The following is a 20,553-nucleotide window of genomic DNA, read 5'->3' as shown; positions in this document are numbered from 1 at the left end:
TATCTATATAGATATATATATATAATCTATATTTACTTAAATTGGCAATTAATATAACAGTAAAATTCACAATACACCTAGAACGTACCAGAAAGGCAGTTTATATCATCCCTGCCTTAGTGGTATGATCTCGTCTAAACATTTCAGAAAATCTGCATCAAGCTACACAGACTATACACAGTGCACAAACTGTGAAAAGAAGGTTATGTTTTTCAGCTCCACTTTCTCTGCAATTCCCCAAATACAGCAAGACTACCTGCAACAAGTGTAATATACAGCTTCCTCGGATCGTTTTTATTTACCAGTGCCTCCTATAGGAAAAACAAATATGATTACGGTTTAAATCCACACATAGCAGCTTACAATACTTAAGATGCACACATGGCAGTCAGACAGGTAATTTTTCCTGACACTGCGTTGCTAAAAATAAAGATCTGTAAAACTGCACTGCAATGTCAAGGCTTCATTCTTCCCTGACCCTCCCCCATGTAATCAAATGAAGATCCCCTTAAAGATAAACTACTGTTAATTATTTCAGGCTTTTTCATTCAGCTTTGCGCTTCAATCCAGGGATTTTTGCTTGGATTCTACAAACAAGGAGGGAAAAATAGGTCAATGTAAGTACTTAAAATTTTGAAGTATTTTTGTTGTTCCTTCAAATGTCATTCTCAAGAATGATAGAACTTCCTCACTAACAACTTCTACATACCCATAAATGCACTGTAAATTGAAAATATAAGTAAAAAATGGATTTAGCACACCCACCTTAGGCACGCTCAGTGTCAGCCTATCGGGCAAAACCAGCAAACACAAAGCCTATTTATCATAAAGAGCTAATCACATAATTGACAATACTTCAGTACAGACCAATGAGAGCTAATCTGTAATGCGCTGGTTTGCCTCGGGGAAGCGTGGCTGACTGTGTTGCGGTTTGCAGCCCCAAGAGCCTAACAGAGCACGTCAATGACCCAAGGGAGGATCAAAATTCGAAGCATGGTTTCTATTACATGCATATCACTTTCACACCATCATTAAGTTGGGAACCATCTATATCTGAATATTGCTTAGCTTATACAAGACATGAAATCCTAAGGCTGTCAAACTACAAGCTATAATTATGCCACATTGGCCTCATTATTAGACTTAAATACACATAGTAAACCCAGAAATGAATGATCCAACTGTTAGAAATTTTTTAGCAACTCTGATGTCACACTTTAGATCTGATGGAGATCTGCTACTCATTAAGCCCTGAACGTAGACCTAGTACTATTACCAAGTCCAGTGTACCTTCTCCTTAGTATAAAAAAAAAGTTGCAGATTTTAAATACTTACTTAGCCATAGCATCTTTAACATTCTTATTTGCAAGTCCTAGATAGTGATCTATCTGTGCCTGAAAGAGAAATGTATGAGAATTAGAAAATTAGCATTGCTAAAGAATCTGATTAACCATTACTGTGTTCTAACAAATGAATTGCTAAAGAAATCACATTTCTCATTTTTCATCAGGCTTTGGAAACTAGCACTGATACTTGGTAAGTGCCATGTAATAGAGTGAGCTCTGTGTACTGAAATCTACAGTTGAGAAATTACCTGATGCCGTTCATAAATAACTGGAACACTGAAGAGTGAAATCAGAGCTGAAAAAGTAAATACACAATCTTTCAGAAAGACTGCTATGATTTAGGGAACACTAAATATCCTCAAACTGGCAAAACTTTTAAGGTGAACGCCCAAGGCTCTCCTTGGCTGCCTTTGCTTATGGGGAGCCACTCCCAGGGGGGCAAAGTGAGAATTATCCAAGGGAGACTACAGGACCCATTCTGGCTTCAAAAGGTGTCACACAGACTTTATAAATACAGCCATCCCTGATCAGATGTGTGAGTGTACCCTGTATAATGAGGCCACCCAGTATGTGGTTAGTTGGCACAGTCTTCAGAACTAAGGTAGCATTTCAATAAACGGTAACAATTTATTTAAAGAGATCTGAAGATTACAATCTCAATCACATACTCTTTTCTCCTACAATGAAAATATTCTCCTCTAAAATGTTTCTAAGTTCCTACACACGATCTTTTTTACGCAAATTTTCATTCCGCAGGTTTTGCAGACTCACCCAAAATCAGCAGAGTCAGACCATTGAACAAGGCACCAACATAGGTAAATACCCACATCAACACTGCAAACTGTAAGAAAATAATGTTAGCTTATTGAAAACAAAGTTTTCTTGTAAAGATTTCAAATAAAAGCTTCCCATTTACATGATAACTTATTAGACATAGTCCTTGGAGATTTGGTAAAGTATATATCTCCCTTTAAGTCACCAGCTTCGATCAGTATTTCAGACAATAGATTAGATCCATTTTCTCTAGTCTGCGCTACCAAGTAGTTGATATTTTCTCTGACATTAGAAAATGCAGCAATGGTACATCCTCCCCACCCCCTGCTCTAACAGCACCTTGCTTTTAGATGGGAAGGCTGACTATAAAACTGACTTTAAAGTACTAACAGCATCTTTAACAGTCCTTATATATAAGTTGAGTAATTTGGACATTAAAATCTCAAATAGCTAAATAGCAACAAGAAGACAGTACTTATTAAGGAGACTAGGTTTCAGGTACTAGTTATCACCTCTAGAATTTTACTAAGGATCAGAGCACTGTCTATTGTACCATGTTTTAACAACCATAGTTAACTCTGGAATGAGGATTTCTCAAGCTTTTATAGTTATGATTAAAACTGATCATTATTCTGAATACAGTTTTGTATTCCATTAATGCCAGCACTGTTTTAAATGCTTTAAAAATATAAACTCACTGATTCTTTTTAACTTCATGCGGTAAGTGCAATTATTACCACGGCAGATGCAGACAATAGAGAATAAAAGCAGGGATCGAAAAACTGCTTTTAGTAAACATAGTAGGTTTTGTGGGCCACTTAGAATGTCATATTATCCTTTTTGTTATACCTGAACACCATCCTTTACAGATCATTCTGAGCTCCCAGGCTATACAAAAAGAGGCCATGAGCTCAACAGGCAGTAGTCTGCTGCCCCTTATCTAAACCTTAGCTCTCTCCACAAATTCATTCTTTCAGTAAACTCAGAACACCTTCATTACTGATTAATATCCAGCCTACAGCAGAAATTCAAACCCTAGCAAGCATGTTTACTGCAAATCAGGAAGACACTTGGAATTCTTCCACCAACTGTCAGTTCTACAAATAGCAACACTTGGGTTAACCTGCAACTGAATTTAATGTTCAAGTGAATAAATGCCAAGCATAACACTGGCCAACTGAAAAAAATCAAAATTTAAATGCTGCACTGGTCTTAGCAACCACTTGAGCACCACTGGTAAAAAGAACTGAAGCATGACTGCAGTCAGGAAGTCTTTCCCGCTGCTTTTACAGACCTCTGCTGCAGAACTAAATATAGCCTTCACTTGAGCAGTTAGCTATAGAGCAGCAGACTCTTTTCACCTACCACATCCACAAGTCTAAAGGGAAGAGTCAACCTTCCACATTTTAGAATAAATGGCTTTAACAACAGACACCCTTACCCATGACACAAAATTCAGATGTTCACATACACACACGTTAAAAATAAGTCCTAATTTGGTCATTAAGTCACTAATAACAAGGTCTCACTCCAGAACCACAAGGAAAGCCCAAAACTTCACACGGGGCCACCTGAGGGTCAAATATCACTTGGAGGACACACCTAAAAGCTGTCTTTATCCAGACAAAGGTTAAGAACTTCAACAGGAGGCTTCAAGTGCCATAAATATCCCAGGAGAGGCTGGATTGAGGCCTGAGGTATACAGACAGAAATACCTCAAGTGGGCACCCACAACCCAGCTTGCAGCTGTTGCCATGGAATATTTCAGGCCAATCACATTCTCCTAATTTTAAGGGAAACCAGAATTCACATCCCTATGTGCTATCACAGAGTTTTTAGATGTTACAACAAAGTCTGGATATGATGCAGCAGTCTGGAGAAAATTTAACACTTTCAGTACCCAAAACAAAACACTGGGGACAAGGGCTTACAGAAAACACACATCAGAAGAGCAAGGGGTTGCAGTGAGAACTAGCAGCTACCAATTGCACTGCTGGAACTGCTATGTAGTAACAATAGCAGCAACTCACATATTCTTGAAAATACATTAGGTCAGTTAAAACTCATCCTAAATCCAAATTAAATACCATTATCCACAAAGAAGTGGGAAACCAAGATACAGAAAGATTAAGCCAATAGGCAGAAGTCAGTGATCTCAGATAGATTTACTGGACTCCAGAACCTGCTCTGCTATAAAACCTCCTACAGAGTAACCATTATTAGCGTGAACTTATCACGAATGTGCATGCTACCATAAGAGGCAGAAAAAGGTCACTAAACACTTTAAAGAAGCCAACAGGCAGCTCTTGTTGTGCAACTACAAATTCCATGTTACTCCATGGTGAATAGTTTACCACATTACAGCTGATGCATATTTAACCAAGTCAAAGTTCACCTCTGTGGGCAACAATGAGGTTGGAGGAATTGTAGAGCAACCCCGATACAAAATGGAGTCCACAAAGCCTGTATGGGATTAACTCAGGACATCACTTCCCCCTAACAGAATGAAGCCACAGTGCAAATAAGGCCTCATAAATACTGAAAAAATGGCCAGGGCCATGCCTTGTCTTTCTTCCAGGGAAACAAGGCTATTAAGTTTATCTCTGTATCATAGATATCTCATTAAAAAACTCGGCAGAATTTTATTAGATGTCTCACCTCTGGGTGGGGATGCATTTTTTTGGAAAATGAAGGAAGGATGCTTAACAGAATTTCAGAAATTACTTTGGCAATACTGACACTTTCAAATTTTTTTCTGCATTGTCTGCATTTCAAATTTCACCTTTTAAAAAACATCTTCAGTCTCAGGCATTAGTATCACTTTGACTGTTTCTCCTTTTTCTCTAGCCTACTTCCCTTTTATTTTTTCTGTGAGACAAAGAATCCAGAAAGGAAACTGTCAAAATGCGCATGTTAATTAACTGCCTAAGAGCCCTTTAACGTTCTTTTGGGTCACCCATTTCTAGAGTTCAGGCCTTTTTTGGCTCAATTTCAGATGTAAGACTGAATCCTGGAACATTAGGGTTGCCTGATCAGGCTGCCACAGCTAGAAATTTTCTTGGAAGCAATACTAACAGAGAACTGTCACATAGAATCTCGTCTTTATCATCCAACACCCCATTACAGAAAAATGAGAGACTTCTCCTAAATGTGTGGTCTTAGTTTGTAGTATGTAAAATCACTAAGCTTCTTAAATTTGAGGTTTCAGAAGGCAAGAACCCTCTAATAAATCTAAGAGTAACTCAGGAAGCTCCAAAGTTGAGGAGGAATTTTCACAGGCTTTTCTTTTTTCAGTGAGGGTGGGGAGACAGGCACCCAGAACAGAGAGAAACTATAGGCCGGGGTTCATAACTTAATACCCAACTTTTAATAACAGTGATTCTTGCAGGCATTATCTCCAGAAAAATCCTATCAGAATTTGAGAGGATGGGACCACCACACCCACTATCAGTAAATTTCGCCATTCGCTGGTGGTCCCAAAAGCAGTCAAGGTTGAGAATCAACTTTTAAAACAGGAAACGTCCCTTACATAGGAAGTTAATCACGGGGACAGAATTATACCTAACTAGCTGGTTAGTTCAACTATCTTATACTTGTCTTCTGGTGGTAAAGTTATTTAAAATAAACAAGGTAGGCAGATACTATACTAGGTTAAAGTGTCCAATCTCTGACTTCTCTGATCTGAGACTAATAAACTACAAGCACCGGAATTTCCAAGACAGGGACGCAGACAGAGCCTTCTCAACTCGATGCCACTAGAGAACATGCCTCCTTTACTTCCTTCCACTCCTCCTCCTCCACCTTCTGACAGTCAGTGGTACAACCCACTTTAAGAAATAATATAACCTTTAAAATAACTGTTCAAAACATTAGGCTACAATGAAGTTTTATACTAATATCTGAAATAAACTGTACTGAATAGAACTAGAAATAATCTGTCAGTGTTTTTGCCCATTAATATTTGACACAAATTATTACTCAAAGCTATGGACATCTGTAATACTTTCCAGGATTTAGACGATCACAGAAAACTGCAAAAGGTGCAAAACAAATGTGTAACAATTTGAAAGGATAAATCTGCAGAACTTTAAAAATATTCAGTTTATGTAAGTAAATTTGTTATAGTTAGAGAAATATTTTATAAATAAAAAATAAGAATGTCTTATTTTTATTTGTCCAAGTCAGCTACCAAAAAGAGATGAGACCTAGAACCAGGCACATATATTTAAAAAAAAAAAAAAAGAGAGAGAGAGAGAAAAGGTTTAACTGAAGCTCCCCCATATAGCAGAACAAGATTTATCAAGAAAGATCCTTCATGTATATTGACAGTTATATACAAAAACTTCATACCTATCACCTTACTTTGGCCACAAAAAATTTTGCAAATTTAACTACTAAGTCATGCTATGTGTTAATAATCTGAAGCAACTATACTTATTTGGAGCCCTGAATGTATCGCCTTCTGTGGACATCAACAAGCAGCTTTCCCTGACCTCTGACCTTAAAACAACTACTTGGGGAAACCATGCACGTAAGTTTTTATCTTTAATTTTTTTCTTTTCAAAACTACTGCTAACCCTTAAGGAGAAAAAATATATCCTATTTCCTAATGGAAGTCTTTTTATTCAATATTCAGAAATAATATTTGAAAAATATAAGAAAACATAGTAAAAGTAAAGTGTTCCAGGAGGTATCTATGTGTCACTTTGGTTCTTTCCAATTAGCAGTTACTTATGGGCATGAAGTAAGGGGCCTCCCTGGTGGTGCAAGGGGTTAAGACGCAACCTATGAAGCTATCTGCAGCCACTGCAACTTGTGCTTGATCCCCAGTCAGCGAGCTATCCACATGGCACAGCCGACCTCTCCTGACTCAGCCACTGCTCCCCTCAGCAGTGTATTTCAGTCACTCTGCCTGTTCTGTTCCCCTCTGTCTCTGGTGAATCCTCTCACCCCTGTTTCACCTCTGGCCTGCGCCCCAGTTCTTATATGCATAAATAAATCTTAAAAAAAAAAGTTAATCAAGTTCAATTTCTGTCATTTATTCTTTTTCATCAACATAATTGCTTCAAAGGAAAAAAAAAACCCTAAGATAATTTTCAAAAGAAGTCTTACAAGATTTAACAGAAAACTTTTAATTTACCTCATTGTAGGGTAAGGAAAAAGTGTCAGGCTTTTCTGCCCTCCCGCCATTAGGATAGATGAGGGAACCCTGTGGTCCTGAATGCATGCCTGATGGCGGGCCCCTGAAGTGGGTACACCTGGGCTGAGAGTCTGAGTTTATAAGGGCGGCGTCATGGGGACGCCAGCAGAAGCCAAGAACGAACAGAGCCGAGAGAAGAAGAGAAGCAGAGAGAACGCCAGAGAGCCCAGAGAGAGTGAGGATTTGCTGGGGGCTGGGAGGACTGCCAGCCTCCTGGCCCCCCATCACCCCTGCCAGCCATATGCCTGGTAAATCTAAATAAAAGACCTGCAAAAGCCACTGAGGACTCTGACTCCTCCTTTACCTGGTCTGCTGGATCAGAAAACCTGCTCAGTGGCCTGTCTTGTCCATACACTCATGAAAGTAATTTATTAATAAAATTTCCTCATACTCTATATTCAAATATTTATGTAAAATAGGTTCAAAAGGACTTTAAAGTATTTAATCAGGCCTCTAACATTTTTCATATTCCTCTAACATTTGCAAATATTCTGATAGCTTACAGAGGGCTGTATGTAAGTAACAATAAACTGACGAAAGTTTTATTTGGATTAAAGATAGTAGAAGCTTTAAATTCAAATTTCTAAACTTTGGACCATAGTACATCATTCTCATCAATTTTTTGTTTTCTAATAAATTTGCTGGGCCTCCCTGGTGGCGTAGCGGTTGAGCGCTGGGCTGCAAAGCTGCCCGCAGCCTCTGCAGCACTGGTTTGATACGTGGCCGCTGGCGAGGGTCCCCATGGCGCGCAGACCTCTTCTGCCGCCCACTGCTTCCCTCAGCAGTGTATTTCATTCAGTCCGCCTGTTCTGTTCCCGGCTCTGGCGAATTCTCTCACCCTCCCGCGCTTCTGACTGTAACCAGTGCTTGTATAAATAAATAAATAAATAAATAAGTAAATAAATAAGTAAATAAATAAATAAATCTTTTAAAAAGTAAATTTGCTCAGGAATGCCTCTTCTCTCAAGAAAAATGTTACATTACAGGCATACACAGTTGCCTTCACTGCTACACCATGTAAACATGATGAAGAATGACTTTTGGACTATGTCAGCTACAATTTTTACTAAGTCTATAAAACAACTCTCTCCTCTATCAAGCTTCATGGTGCCTTTGTTTGAAGTCGCCTTCACACACACCAATATTTGACTACTAAATCCAGATACAGCCCTTTACTGTTTGAACCTCTGTCACTATTTACACAGTTTTTTTCCTCAATCGGTACTCACAGACCCTTCATCTTAGACTGCGCTAGGCACCCTCTCAATGAGTGTCACGCATGTTCTACAAGTTATACATAGCAAGTATAACTTCTCTGTAAAGATTGCTTTGGAAGTGGTTTCTTCTAGGATCTATATGTACAAGATTGTACTTCACTTATTCCAAAAAATTTGTACTTATTGTTGTACTTATTCCAAAATATTTTCATTTGTTCTCATTTGAAACCAATTAAACATCCCAAATAGCATAATCATGCTCTTTATATTTTTAATTTAAGACACTAGATGCAAGCACTTTATACAAAAGATATAATAAAATGAAACTAAATTATATGTACTGTTAATATTATCCAAGTCTTAACCTGAGAGAAGCACACAGCTGAAAAAGATGTCCATCTATTGGCTTAATAAGACTAAGATGTTTGTTATAAGTATTTTGAGCATTTAAACCTCTTCTGACTAGTTTAGAAATAATTTCACTGAGTCTAAATACCCAACAATCCTATTGCTATCATATCCTCTGCTTGCATAATAAACTGCAAATTAGTACCTACCTTTTGGAAAAGAAAAAATTGTAATTACCACCATACTACATTTCTTAATATCTTACATTGGAAATGAGTCTGTGTTAATAAGCAGAATCACTGGATCCACCACACAAAACACAAATAGCAAGGTCTATGTAAGGGAAAAGCACTTAAGTCCCAGTACTTAGGGTTCAAGTTACATGACCACTTTAGTGCTTGCTCTGGGCCATTCTAAACTTGGGAGAGAATTTATGTACAAGGTGAGACTCTTAACAGCTGCCAGGTAGCACAATCCAAAAACTAAAGAAAAATTTCCAGTGATTACCAATTCAAGATTAGTTGAGATGTTTCTGAATATTAAAGTTTTTCCATAATAAACATTCCAAGAAAGAGTTCAAGATATGAAATAGCTTATATGCAAATGAATCACACCCATGGTAAGAAATTAAGTAGCAGACACTATAACAAAGAGAAGCAGATTAAATCGATCATACCTAGTATTAAATCTATCATATAATCGCTATTCTTAAAATGAAAATCTCCTTTAATTTCCTCTTCTGTTTAATCCTTATGTTTTCCAAAAGAATTTATAATGTTTTGCTTTTAAAGGAATAGTACTTTTCTCCATTTTAAATATTTAGATTCTAAATTTTATTTATTTTTTTTTAGATTCTAAATTTTAAATGACAAATTTATAGTAACATGATTTCATCTAATTATTTACTTGAATATGGACAAACAGAATTTTCACTCAACTCCTTTCACTTTAAATCTGGGGTATGTTAAAAATAAACAAACTTACCTTCAGAGAATCAACTAAATCATCAACTAAGAAGAGTCGTCTCAGTTCTTTTATTGTGCAGTTCACATGACCGAGAGCAGAATTACTGTATTTCTGAACCAAGTCCTCAGATATAGCCACTTCAGATTCCAAGTATGCCCTAGAAAACAAAACATATCAGAACTGTCACGTATAGCAATGATTTTTCCCTAGATGTTTGTCCATTAGCAATTATATATCTGTGAAAGAAGATATTAATAAAACGTTTTACTATAAAGCTTATTGTTTCCAATTAAGCACAATGTAGAAAATCACATTGTAAACACAATGTATTTCATTAATATGCCCTGTCAATTAGTTGACTTAGAAAACAGTATACATTTTGAAGAAAGATTGATCTGAGATCAAATTTTAAATTCTGCCACTTATTTGTGTAACTTTATTAGTTATTTAGTGTTCCTTCTAAACCTCAGTTTCCTCATTTATAAAATGCAGATTATCAGGAGAATTCAAGAGTTAAAATACTTAAAACAATCAGGCATAACAAAGCACTCAATAAAATGCTGGTAATTATTATGGGTTTGGTTTTTTTGCTTTTTTAAAGATTTATTTATTTATTTTTTTATATAAGCAGTGGGTACAGTCAGAAGTGCAGGAGGGTGAGAGAATTCACCAGAGCCAGAGTGGGGAACAGAACAGTCAGAGTAACGAAGTACACTGCTGAGGGGAGCAGCGGGAGCGGTCTGTGCGCCATGTGGGACCCTCGCGGAGGGCTGGGGATTGAACCAACACTGCAGAGGCTGCAGGCAGCTTCACAGCCCAGCACTCAACCGCTGCGCCACCAGGGGAGGCTCATTATGGGTTTGTTTTTTTTCCTTCAGGTTCACATTATTTTGTCTAATCATTTTTCTAACAAAGATCCCATTCATTTCCAAATATTACACTCTCTCAGCCTTGTCTTCAGCACTGCCCAATAATATGTCAAGCCCCAGATTGTGAAATTGCTGCTAAAAGGATAGTGGCAATCCCAATAAAAGACAATAGTCCCTACCCTTTGGATGCCAAAAATCTATACTAAAATAGCTTAGAATTGTTAAATTTAAGAAGACAACTGTAATGGAGGGAAGAAGGACAAAACGGGGGAATGGAGTCAGGTATGCAGGAATGCAAGGAGTTGCTTCACTTATTACTATTTCAATGACGCCATTTTATCTGGGCAGAGTAGAAACAAATCACAAGTGCTCAGCATTATCTGTTATCTGCTGAAAGTAGTATCTTACCCAGTCACTCATGTCAGTAGACACAGTTACTTACAGTGGAAATAACAGTCCCCCCTTGTTTCATTATTCTACCTTTGCAATTTGCGTCAAATATCTCTCTTCGTCTTTTTAACATATTGTTCTATGACCCCAGTTTAAGTACTCATTATTTACAAACAGGAATATTTTATTTGTGTTCAAAACAATCTCCAATCTGTCTGCATCCTAATCCATTCTCTCAGCCAATGACAGATTACATTATTTGAGCTAGACAGTACTATTTAGGTTGAACTCAGGTGGTAGTCAGAAGGCCAGCTACTAATTGGCTATAAAACCTTGCAAAGGGCATTTCATTTTTATGGGTCATTAAAAACTGGATTTCTCAAATGTAAAATTAGACAAATATACTTTCTTAAATCCTTTTAGGTTCAAACATTGGGCATTCTATGGTTCCCACTTTTCAACCAATTGTCCTACATCTTTCCTACCCATTTCCCACTATTCACTATGCTGCAGTCAAAAATGGGCCATTTTAAAAATTTTTAAATTTTAATGCCTGTAATTCACCAATTTCTCTAATCCACAATGTTCTCCTCTTACTCTACTGATAGCACATCTAGTCTGCTAGCCCCACCTCAAATCCCACCCAATGCAAAGCCTCTTTCTGATATTCTCTTCCCGAAGACCTTACTATGTAACTCTGACAACACTTTCTTTTGTATTATTCTTTTAGTATTAGGATAGTTATATATTTTTGCTACTGCAGTATAGACTGCTAAGGACCAGGAATCTATCTTCACTGCCACAATGATCTCTCACACAGTAAGACAACTGTTATTTATTAACCAACTATGTTACAAATTAAAAATATTCAAAGATTCATATCTACACTTAAATCAGCAATTACTTATGCAGCTTTGAGAAATGCAGGAAAGTGGCTTGATTGAACTTTAGCTTGTTTACCGCCTCTTTGTACCACTACTTTTGTTCTTACTGAAGACAAGCTGGCCAGTGGGCATAAAAAGCAGCAATCCCTCCTTCCCCCCCAATCAATGCCTTGTGGGTAGTTACGACAGTTCAACTGGCTCTTATGTGATTTCAATGCAATGCCAAACACTATTTGTCACTCTTTTCCAACGACCATAGGTATTAGATATTAATGGTATGATATCATCCTCACCTGTGTGACTGGAGAACTAGGAAAAACTGGCATGTTTGCTGAATTTACTTTATAACTATAAAAGGCCTATAAAAGGCATTCAATAAATACTCTTTCCCCCAAAACTTAGATAGCTGCATTACTTCATCAATACATTGAGAAAAGCTGAGAAAAACAAATGGCAAATAATTTAGTAGCGCTCCTTATGAAGGTGTGAAAATCAATTAAGTTTACCCATTACTATCAACTGGATAATACACAGTTATGTACTTATTCATGCCACATAGGTACATGCCTTGCCAAAAGTTTATAAACATTCACCCTCTATTTTGGGGAAAAAATTATATCCGTAGATAAAATATAGAACATTTCAAGCTATAGTTAGTGCAACAGGAAATGAGTGCTCAGATAATTCTGAGCCAGTAATAGGGACACATTCTTCAAAGACGGAGGTCTTAAAATAAAAAACAGAACCAAATAGAAGTGTAATAGATTAGAGCAATGGGGGAAAGTAAAAAGGCAGCATAAAAGTGGACACAAAATCCAAGAAGGGATGAGAGACAAGACAGACTATATTTGGACTTCATCCTATACTGAACAGAGCCCATATGCCAAAAAATATGATAAAAGCGGTACCTGATAAAAATTAATCTGACAATATCTAGAAGAACTGAAGTAATCTTAGGTAACAGAAGGCAATTTCCTACTGAGAGAAATTAACATGTTTGAGAAAAAGTTCACTTAAAGACACGATGTCATGGGTTGAGGGGAAGTGACTAGTGACTGCTAATAGGTACACAGTGTCTCTTTGCTGTGATGAAAATGTCTGAAATTAGATAATCTACACCTACTTCTATTATATAGATATTCTAAACAAGTAGTAGAGTTAGGCTGTTGATACATAAACCCAGTCTTTTTTACCCTGAGCCTATGGCATGATCTTTGCAACATCTCAAAAGCATTCGTTCTGGGCAATGTTGTAACAAAAATATGAAATTATCTTAAAGTGCTAATAAATACTCCACAGACAGAATGAAGACTCAATACTAATCCTGTTCACAGCATTGCCAATATATGTCTTGTTTGCCAGACATCTCACCTGAATGGGTGGCCTTCATCTGATTTCTGGATAGCTTGGATCACACCCTTATATATCCTAAAGCTGATAGTCACAGAGAGCAGGGCCAAGGCAATGTAGGCCGTTACACTCACAATGCTGAATACTGTCAGTGAAAGCAGCAGGAATAAGCTGGCACCAAATACAACTCCAGTCTTCTTAATGTCTCTCCAGTAGAGGAGGTCAACAACTAAAAATTTAAAAAGAAGAGATCATAAATTAGAACATTATCCATTTCAATTTGGCACATTTATATTTTTCCTACATATAAAAATAAGATCGCTATATAAAGTAAAACCAAAACCTAAAATATTAACTTTGTAACCCACACTTTTTTTTAAAGATTTTTGTTTATTTATTCATACATACATACATACATACACACATACATACATACATACAAACAAGCACTGGGTACAGTCAGAAGCACAGGAGGGTGAGAGAATTCACCAGAGCCAGAGCAGGGAACAGAACAGGCAGACGGTCGAAATACGACTGCTGAGGGGAGCAGCGGGCGTGGCAGGAGAGGTCTGTGCACCATGTGGGACCCTCGCTGGCAGCTAGGAATTGAACCAGCGCTGCAGAAGCTGCGGGCAGCTTCACAGCCCAGCGCTCAACCGCTGTGCCACCAGGGGAGGCCCAATTGTAACCCACATTTTAAATCACCTTTCAAACTGTAAACTAGTATAATACCTGCATCTATTCCTATTTACCATTAAGAAGTTTTTCACTTAAAAATCTGTCCTACATGTCCAAATCATTCTGGCTGAATAAGATTATTAATCTCTCAAACCCGACATGGCAGACTTCTAATCCAAAACGAGATTCGTAAAATTCATCCTGCGGAATTTCATTTTTTAAGTCATACAAATGCATGACATATATTCAAATAGAAAAAAAATCTTAACATCCACTCACTAAAATTCAGTGACACAAAATATATTTTAAAATCATTCATTTAAAGGGCCTCCCTGGTGGCGCAGTGGTTGAGCGCAGGGTTGCGAAGCTGCCCGCAGTCTCTGCAGCGCTGGTTTGATCCCCAGCTGCTCAAGGCCACCGGAGGAGGGTCCCACGTGGCGCGCAGACCTCTCCTGCCGCCCGCTGCTCCCCTCAGCAGTGTAGGTCGGTCCTTCTGCCTCTTTGCTCCCCGCTCTGGCTCTGGTGAATTCTCTCACCCTCCCGCACTTCTGACTGTATCCAGTGCTTGTATAAATAAATAAATAAATAAATCTTTTTTTTTTTTAATCATTCATTTAAAAATGCTGAGAAATTTAAATTTTACTAAGAACTATATACATCTTAACAAATGCTTTTAAGAGATCTCTTTGAGAAATTTAACAAAATTATAATCTGGCTATCATTAAAACAAAAATTTCCTACAGAGCAAAAGACAAAAAGAAAACTATCTTTAGATTATCTGAAAAGCTACTTCCCTCAAGGAGTAGATAAATATAACACCACAAAAATTTAGATGTCAAAGAAAAACTGTATGTGTTAAACCGTTATATAATGCTTTATTAATAGTAAGAAATCAAACACCACCTAACTTAGAAAATCTGCCCCTGGCCTGTCATCACAGGGCCACTGCGGGGATCAAATAATCACAGGACTGTGGCCTAAGATCAGGTTATATACAACCCAAGGAGAATTATTGTGCAGTGTGCCAAAGGGCCGTTGTATTCACAGGCTAAACATAATTCATCACTGTCTGGACTGTGAACAACTGGGAGAAAGGATGGAGGACATGACTATAGTAAAACCAGTATAAATACACTGAAATAGAATTTTAAATACCTGTTACTTTTTTTTTTAAGATCTATTTTTTTATTTATACAAGCACTGGGTACAGTCAGAAGTGCGGGAGGGTGGGAGAATTCACCAGAGCCAGAACTGGAAGCAGAACAGGCAGAAGGACCGAAGTACACTGCTGAGGGGAGCAGCGTGAACGGCAGGAGAGGTCTGTGCGCCATGTGGGACCCTCGCCAGTGGCCAGGGATTGAACAGGCGCTGCAGAGGCTACAGGCAGCTTCGCAGCCCAGTGCTCAACTGCTGCACCACCGGGGAGGCCCAATACCTTTTAAGATAAACGTGATGGCAAAGAATATTCCCATTTCTGGGAGCTGTGTTGGTCTTGACCCTCAGATCCTCTCAGGTACTAAGGGTATCTCTATATGGAAAATTATGTACATGAACTGTAAAATGTTTGATGTTATGATGAAGTCCTGAATTTCTGTTAGTATATATTACATGGGTGCTAATTAAGATATTTTAAATGCTGGGCCTCCCCGGTGGCGCAGCAGTTGAGAACTGGGTTGCGAGCCTGCAGCCTCTGCAGTGCCGGTTCGATCCCGGCTGCTCCCCGGCCACCGGAGGAGGGTCCCACATGGCGCACAGACCTCTCCGCTGCTCCCCTCAGCAATGTGCTTCAGTCCTTCTGCCTGTTCTGATCCCCGCTCTGGCTCTGGTGAATTCTCTCACCCTCCCGCACTTCTGACTATACCCAGTGTTTGTATGAATAAATAAATAAATCTTAAAAAAAAAAAATCGACCCTTATTAAAAAAATAAATTTAAAAAAATTTAAAAAAATAAAAAAAAAGATATTTTAAATGCCCATCAGTATGCGGCACATAGCAAGAGCAACATTTATCACGATGAGGGAACAGTTATTCCATTCTCCATTCAAACCAAGTTTGACATCATATTTGTGATTTACATGCTAATAGTTTTCTGACATTCAATAAACACTTACTGAGCTGATAACGTCCACGGAAATTAATCTAGTAGAATTAATTAGAAAACCTAAAAATGGAGATACAAACTTTCCTTTAAGGCCAGTGCCAACTCTAAAATACCCCAATTGTAGGAAGATATATAAAAACAATGCCAATAAAGTTATGAAGTAAATACTACATTGTTATAATTCAGGAAAGAAAAAAAAATCTAGAGAATTGTGAAAGAGACAGAAATTGATCTGAGTATTAAGGAATGGGAAGGATTTAGAAAACCTACAAGTACCGACCTAATTATAACTCTTTGCTTAACAATGGTTCTAATAACTAATGTAGTTTTTAAGGACAAGATACAGTGATAGGGTAAGAAAAGCAATAATAAGATGATGACTATAATATACTTAATAAAGTATATTGCATATAATACATTCTTAATATTATTAGGATTATCTGTTATTTGTTGTTGCTATGAATATAACCACAATCATGATCATCTTTCTTATCCAGTTATTTAAGCACTGAGTATATAAATTAAAAATTAACTTGTAAGTCAATAAATGGTACTGCTGATATACTGTGAACATACTTTATAAAACACATGGAATAGGATTTTAAAACTTATCTAAATGTTCATTACTAAAGTGTAAAAAAAATTGTTAAAAGAATCAGCAAGTAAGGTACATAATATCTATTTTTATATGAATAAATGCTCCTTTATAAAAAACAGGTCTGGTCTCAAAGTGCTCTAGAACAAGTTTAAAACTACTATTGGTGTTAAGTTAGAATAAATGCAGATACCCTCAATATTCCTCACCATCGTTAAAAATTACTCACTAAACCTGATTATGAAATAAATGACCCTAGATTTTAAGATATATACAACATAAATTCATGCCTAATCAAATTACCTAACACAACAGTTAGCACCTGAACAGTTTCAATGACTACAAAGGAACTACTTATAATCAATCTATAGTTTCTCTATAGGATGTATATATGGTAAAAGGAACTATCACTAAGATTCAAGAGACATCCTAGTGCTGGTTCTATAATCATGTAATGTTAGCCTCCAATTTCTCTGGACCTCAGTTTTATGATTATTCTTTTTCTTCAGAAACTAACATGCTTCACAATTAGTACAAAAGTACACACACCAGTCCTGCATTCAAATTCCCAATGAGAAGATTCAAATCAGTGAGATTTCATTGCTAAAAGTACCTGTGCCAAATATTTTTAAAACATCACCTTCCTTGTTAGATATAGATTTTCTTGGAATGCAGAGAGAGAAGCTGAAATATTTTTATTCAAATCTTTGAATAAAATGAAACTTTTGAAATGAATCTTCTAGAAACCTTTTTGTCATGTAGTATTAAAACTTACAGAAAACAAATAAAATTACTGTAATTGTTTAAGCAATTATAAACTATATCATTATAATGATACTGAATTCACAGATTGGGAATTTGAAGGTAACAGTTTGATAGAAGTTTAAAAAACAAGACTGAAAACTACACATTTTTAAAGCTTGATAGATATTTCAGGAGTTTTCCAAGTTGCAGATCTACGTTCCTCAATCTCCACCACTCCCTTTAATTCCCAAGTCAATTATTTACTGGGCATTTCACATTCTGTCAAACAATGTTTGTAGACTGACTATACATTACCGCTTTCAATTACCGAAACCCTTCTGAGGGAAGCTTTTATACAAGAAAGGGAGACCCATATCTTACATGACTGGGCCCTAATCACTTAGTAAATAGTGGACTATGGAATCTAACCCATGTTTCTGAATGATAAAACTCGTATTTTCCATGTATCAGACCAAATTTAAAGCAATGAAAGTGTAACAGCCAATTAATTACTAATGTGAGATGAATCACAAAGGCAAGAAGAAAGTCTAAAATTAATAAGACAGGTTAATGGACAAATTGTAATATAAATACCTCACATAAAATGAAAGGTGAAAAAGAGCTCTATTCCAAAGTACTTGATAGGCATTTTGCCATAGTAGAAAACTATAATCAAATTGAAAGCAACTTTTAAAAATCATGGGACTCTCAGTAAAATTAGAATATAGCGAAAGAATAGCATGTAGCCATCAAAGACAGTGATGTAGATGTACTGTACCACATGAACTCGTTCATGACAGCAGGAAGTTACAAAATGGAAAGGCTATCTACAAAACAGAATTTTCATTAGAGTAGGGTTATATTATAGATAACTTTAACTTGCTTCTTGGTTCCCCTTCTACGCCGTGTGAAATCAGCCCCCTCCTCCAATGCAAGAAAGAATTACCATTATACTTTAAAAAAAAAAAAAAAACTCTTTCTTTTCCTGTTAGATACTTTTTAACACAAGTGCCTTTTCCTAGTTGGCTTATTGGGAAGAGAATATACTATCTGTTAGCTTAGTAAGTATGTGGGTCCAGCAGACAATTTAAAGTTTATAACTAAGTTAATATTTCTGGTATTTTTGGTTAAATCAAGTCAATTTCTCCAAAGGTGATGATAAAGGAATAGTCATGTCTAAGGTCCAGTCTGCAACTCATATATGCAGTTCATACGTATTGTATGAAAATATGTAAAACAGTTGTTGGAGCTATGCAAAGCAGGTTCTGTGGACCACCCTAGGGATGCCCTCAGAGCACCACACACAGGCCCTTGGAACACTGGAGGAGAAAAGAGAATAACAGAGAAAAGAAAACAAGGTACTGACAATCATACAAAGAACAAAACTAATCTACCGTAGAATAGTAAGGTCTGGGAGGAAATCTACACTGTTACCGAAGACATTGTATAAGTTAAAGAAGAATTTGTTTTGCAAAGGAATTGACTAGATGGTTAGTGACACTGAAAGGATTAAAAAAATGTTACTTGCCATCTTAATTGACATTCATAAATATTTTCAGTCTCTAACAATTCCCTTAGGTTAATTTTATGAAAAAATTTTAGAAGATTTAAGTTTATCCAAGATAGCTGTACCTCACTGGGACACAGAATGTTTGTTAACAAAGTTTTATTAAAGCGCTTTCTGATAAATATATTCAAATACTACCGGTTTCTAATATTTATCAAGAGATTAATATACCCAATTCATACAAGAGAAGGCAGACAATATCCTTATGAATACAGACATAACAGCCCTCAACAAAATGCTAACAAGCTGAATCCAGCAACATATAAAAAGGATATACGCAATGGTCAAATGGTATTTGTCCCAGGAAACAATGTTGGTTCAATTAATATATTCTAATAGAATTAAGGACAAAACCACAATGATGATAACAGACACAGAAAAGCACGTAACAAAACCCATCACCCTTTAATATTTTTTAACAAAAAAGGGGACTGTCCAAATTGATTCACATTAAAATAATTTCTCTTTTTGAACAAAAATTCACAAGCCAAGTGAGAATTCGTAAGGAAATACAAGAGGATCCAGAATAGATAAAACAAACTTTAAAAAAGAACAAAGTTGGAGAACTCACACTTCTTTTTACTATAGCTTCCTACAACGCTATATAGCAATCAAGTCAGTATGGTACCTGCACAGATAGCTCAGTGGAATAAAACTTAGAGTCCAGAAATAAACCCTTCATTTATGGTGAACTGATTTTAAAAAGGGCGCCAAGACAATTCAATGAGGAAGGAAGCATAGTTTTTTCCAACAAATGATGCTGAGACAAATGAGTGTCCCAACAGCAAGAAGGAAGCTGTACCTACATGTTACATGACATAAAAACATTAACTCAAAATGGAGCTAAGATCTAAAAAGTTTAAATTATACGACCCTTCAAAGAAAAAATATTCATAAATCTTCATGAATTACTAGGATTAAACAATGATTTCTTAGATGACACCAAAAACAAAAACGGGGCCTCCCCTGGTGGCGCAGCGGTTGAGCACTGGGCTGCGAAGCTGCCCTCAGCCTCTGCAGCGCCGGTTCAATCCCTGGCCGCCTGCGAGGGTCCCACACGGCGCGCATACCTCTCCTGCCGCACCCACTGCTCCCCTTAGCAGTGTATTTCGTCCGTCTGCCTGTTCTGTTCCCTGCTCTGGCTCTGGTGAATTCTCTCACCCTCCCGCACTTCTGACTGTACCCAGTGCTTGTATAAATAAATCTTTAAAAAAAAAAACAACACAAACACACACACACACACACACAAAGATAAATGGGACTGCAATAAAATTAAAAACTTTTGTTTTCCAAAGAACACCACCAAGGAAGTGGTAAAGAAAACCACAGAATAGGAGAAAAGATTTATAAAAGAAATGCTCATAAGGAATATTTATGTATTCCAGAGATATATCTCAAGTAAGATCTGGTAAAGCATGTGAGTAGACATTTCTCTGAACAATGTAGGCAAATGACCAACAAACAATGAAAAGATGCTCAGCATAGTTATTAGAAAAGTGCACACCAAAACCAGTCAGATACCAC

At 37.0% G+C, this 20,553-nt stretch overlaps 1 protein-coding gene across 2 annotated transcripts in view; it reads right to left on the bottom strand.

Annotated features, from left to right (window-relative positions):
• Positions 1–544: 544 nt before the first annotated feature.
• RTN4 (reticulon 4) overlaps positions 545–20,553 on the bottom strand; it is a gene marked incomplete at both ends in the record, with an annotated part of 50,098 nt that continues 30,089 nt past the window's right edge. For both annotated transcript variants that reach the window (XM_084234558.1, XM_084234559.1), the window contains 6 exons: positions 545–587; positions 1,336–1,394; positions 1,595–1,641; positions 2,118–2,187; positions 9,870–10,008; positions 13,366–13,573. In XM_084234558.1, coding sequence (XP_084090684.1) covers positions 545–587; positions 1,336–1,394; positions 1,595–1,641; positions 2,118–2,187; positions 9,870–10,008; positions 13,366–13,573 — 566 coding nt within the window. The remainder of the gene's footprint in view (positions 588–1,335; positions 1,395–1,594; positions 1,642–2,117; positions 2,188–9,869; positions 10,009–13,365; positions 13,574–20,553) is intronic.

This window comes from Talpa europaea (genome assembly GCF_964194135.1).
Source record: "Talpa europaea genome assembly, chromosome: 6".
NCBI lineage: Eukaryota > Metazoa > Chordata > Mammalia > Eulipotyphla > Talpidae > Talpa > Talpa europaea.
This window is presented reverse-complemented; position numbering and strand designations above follow the sequence as displayed.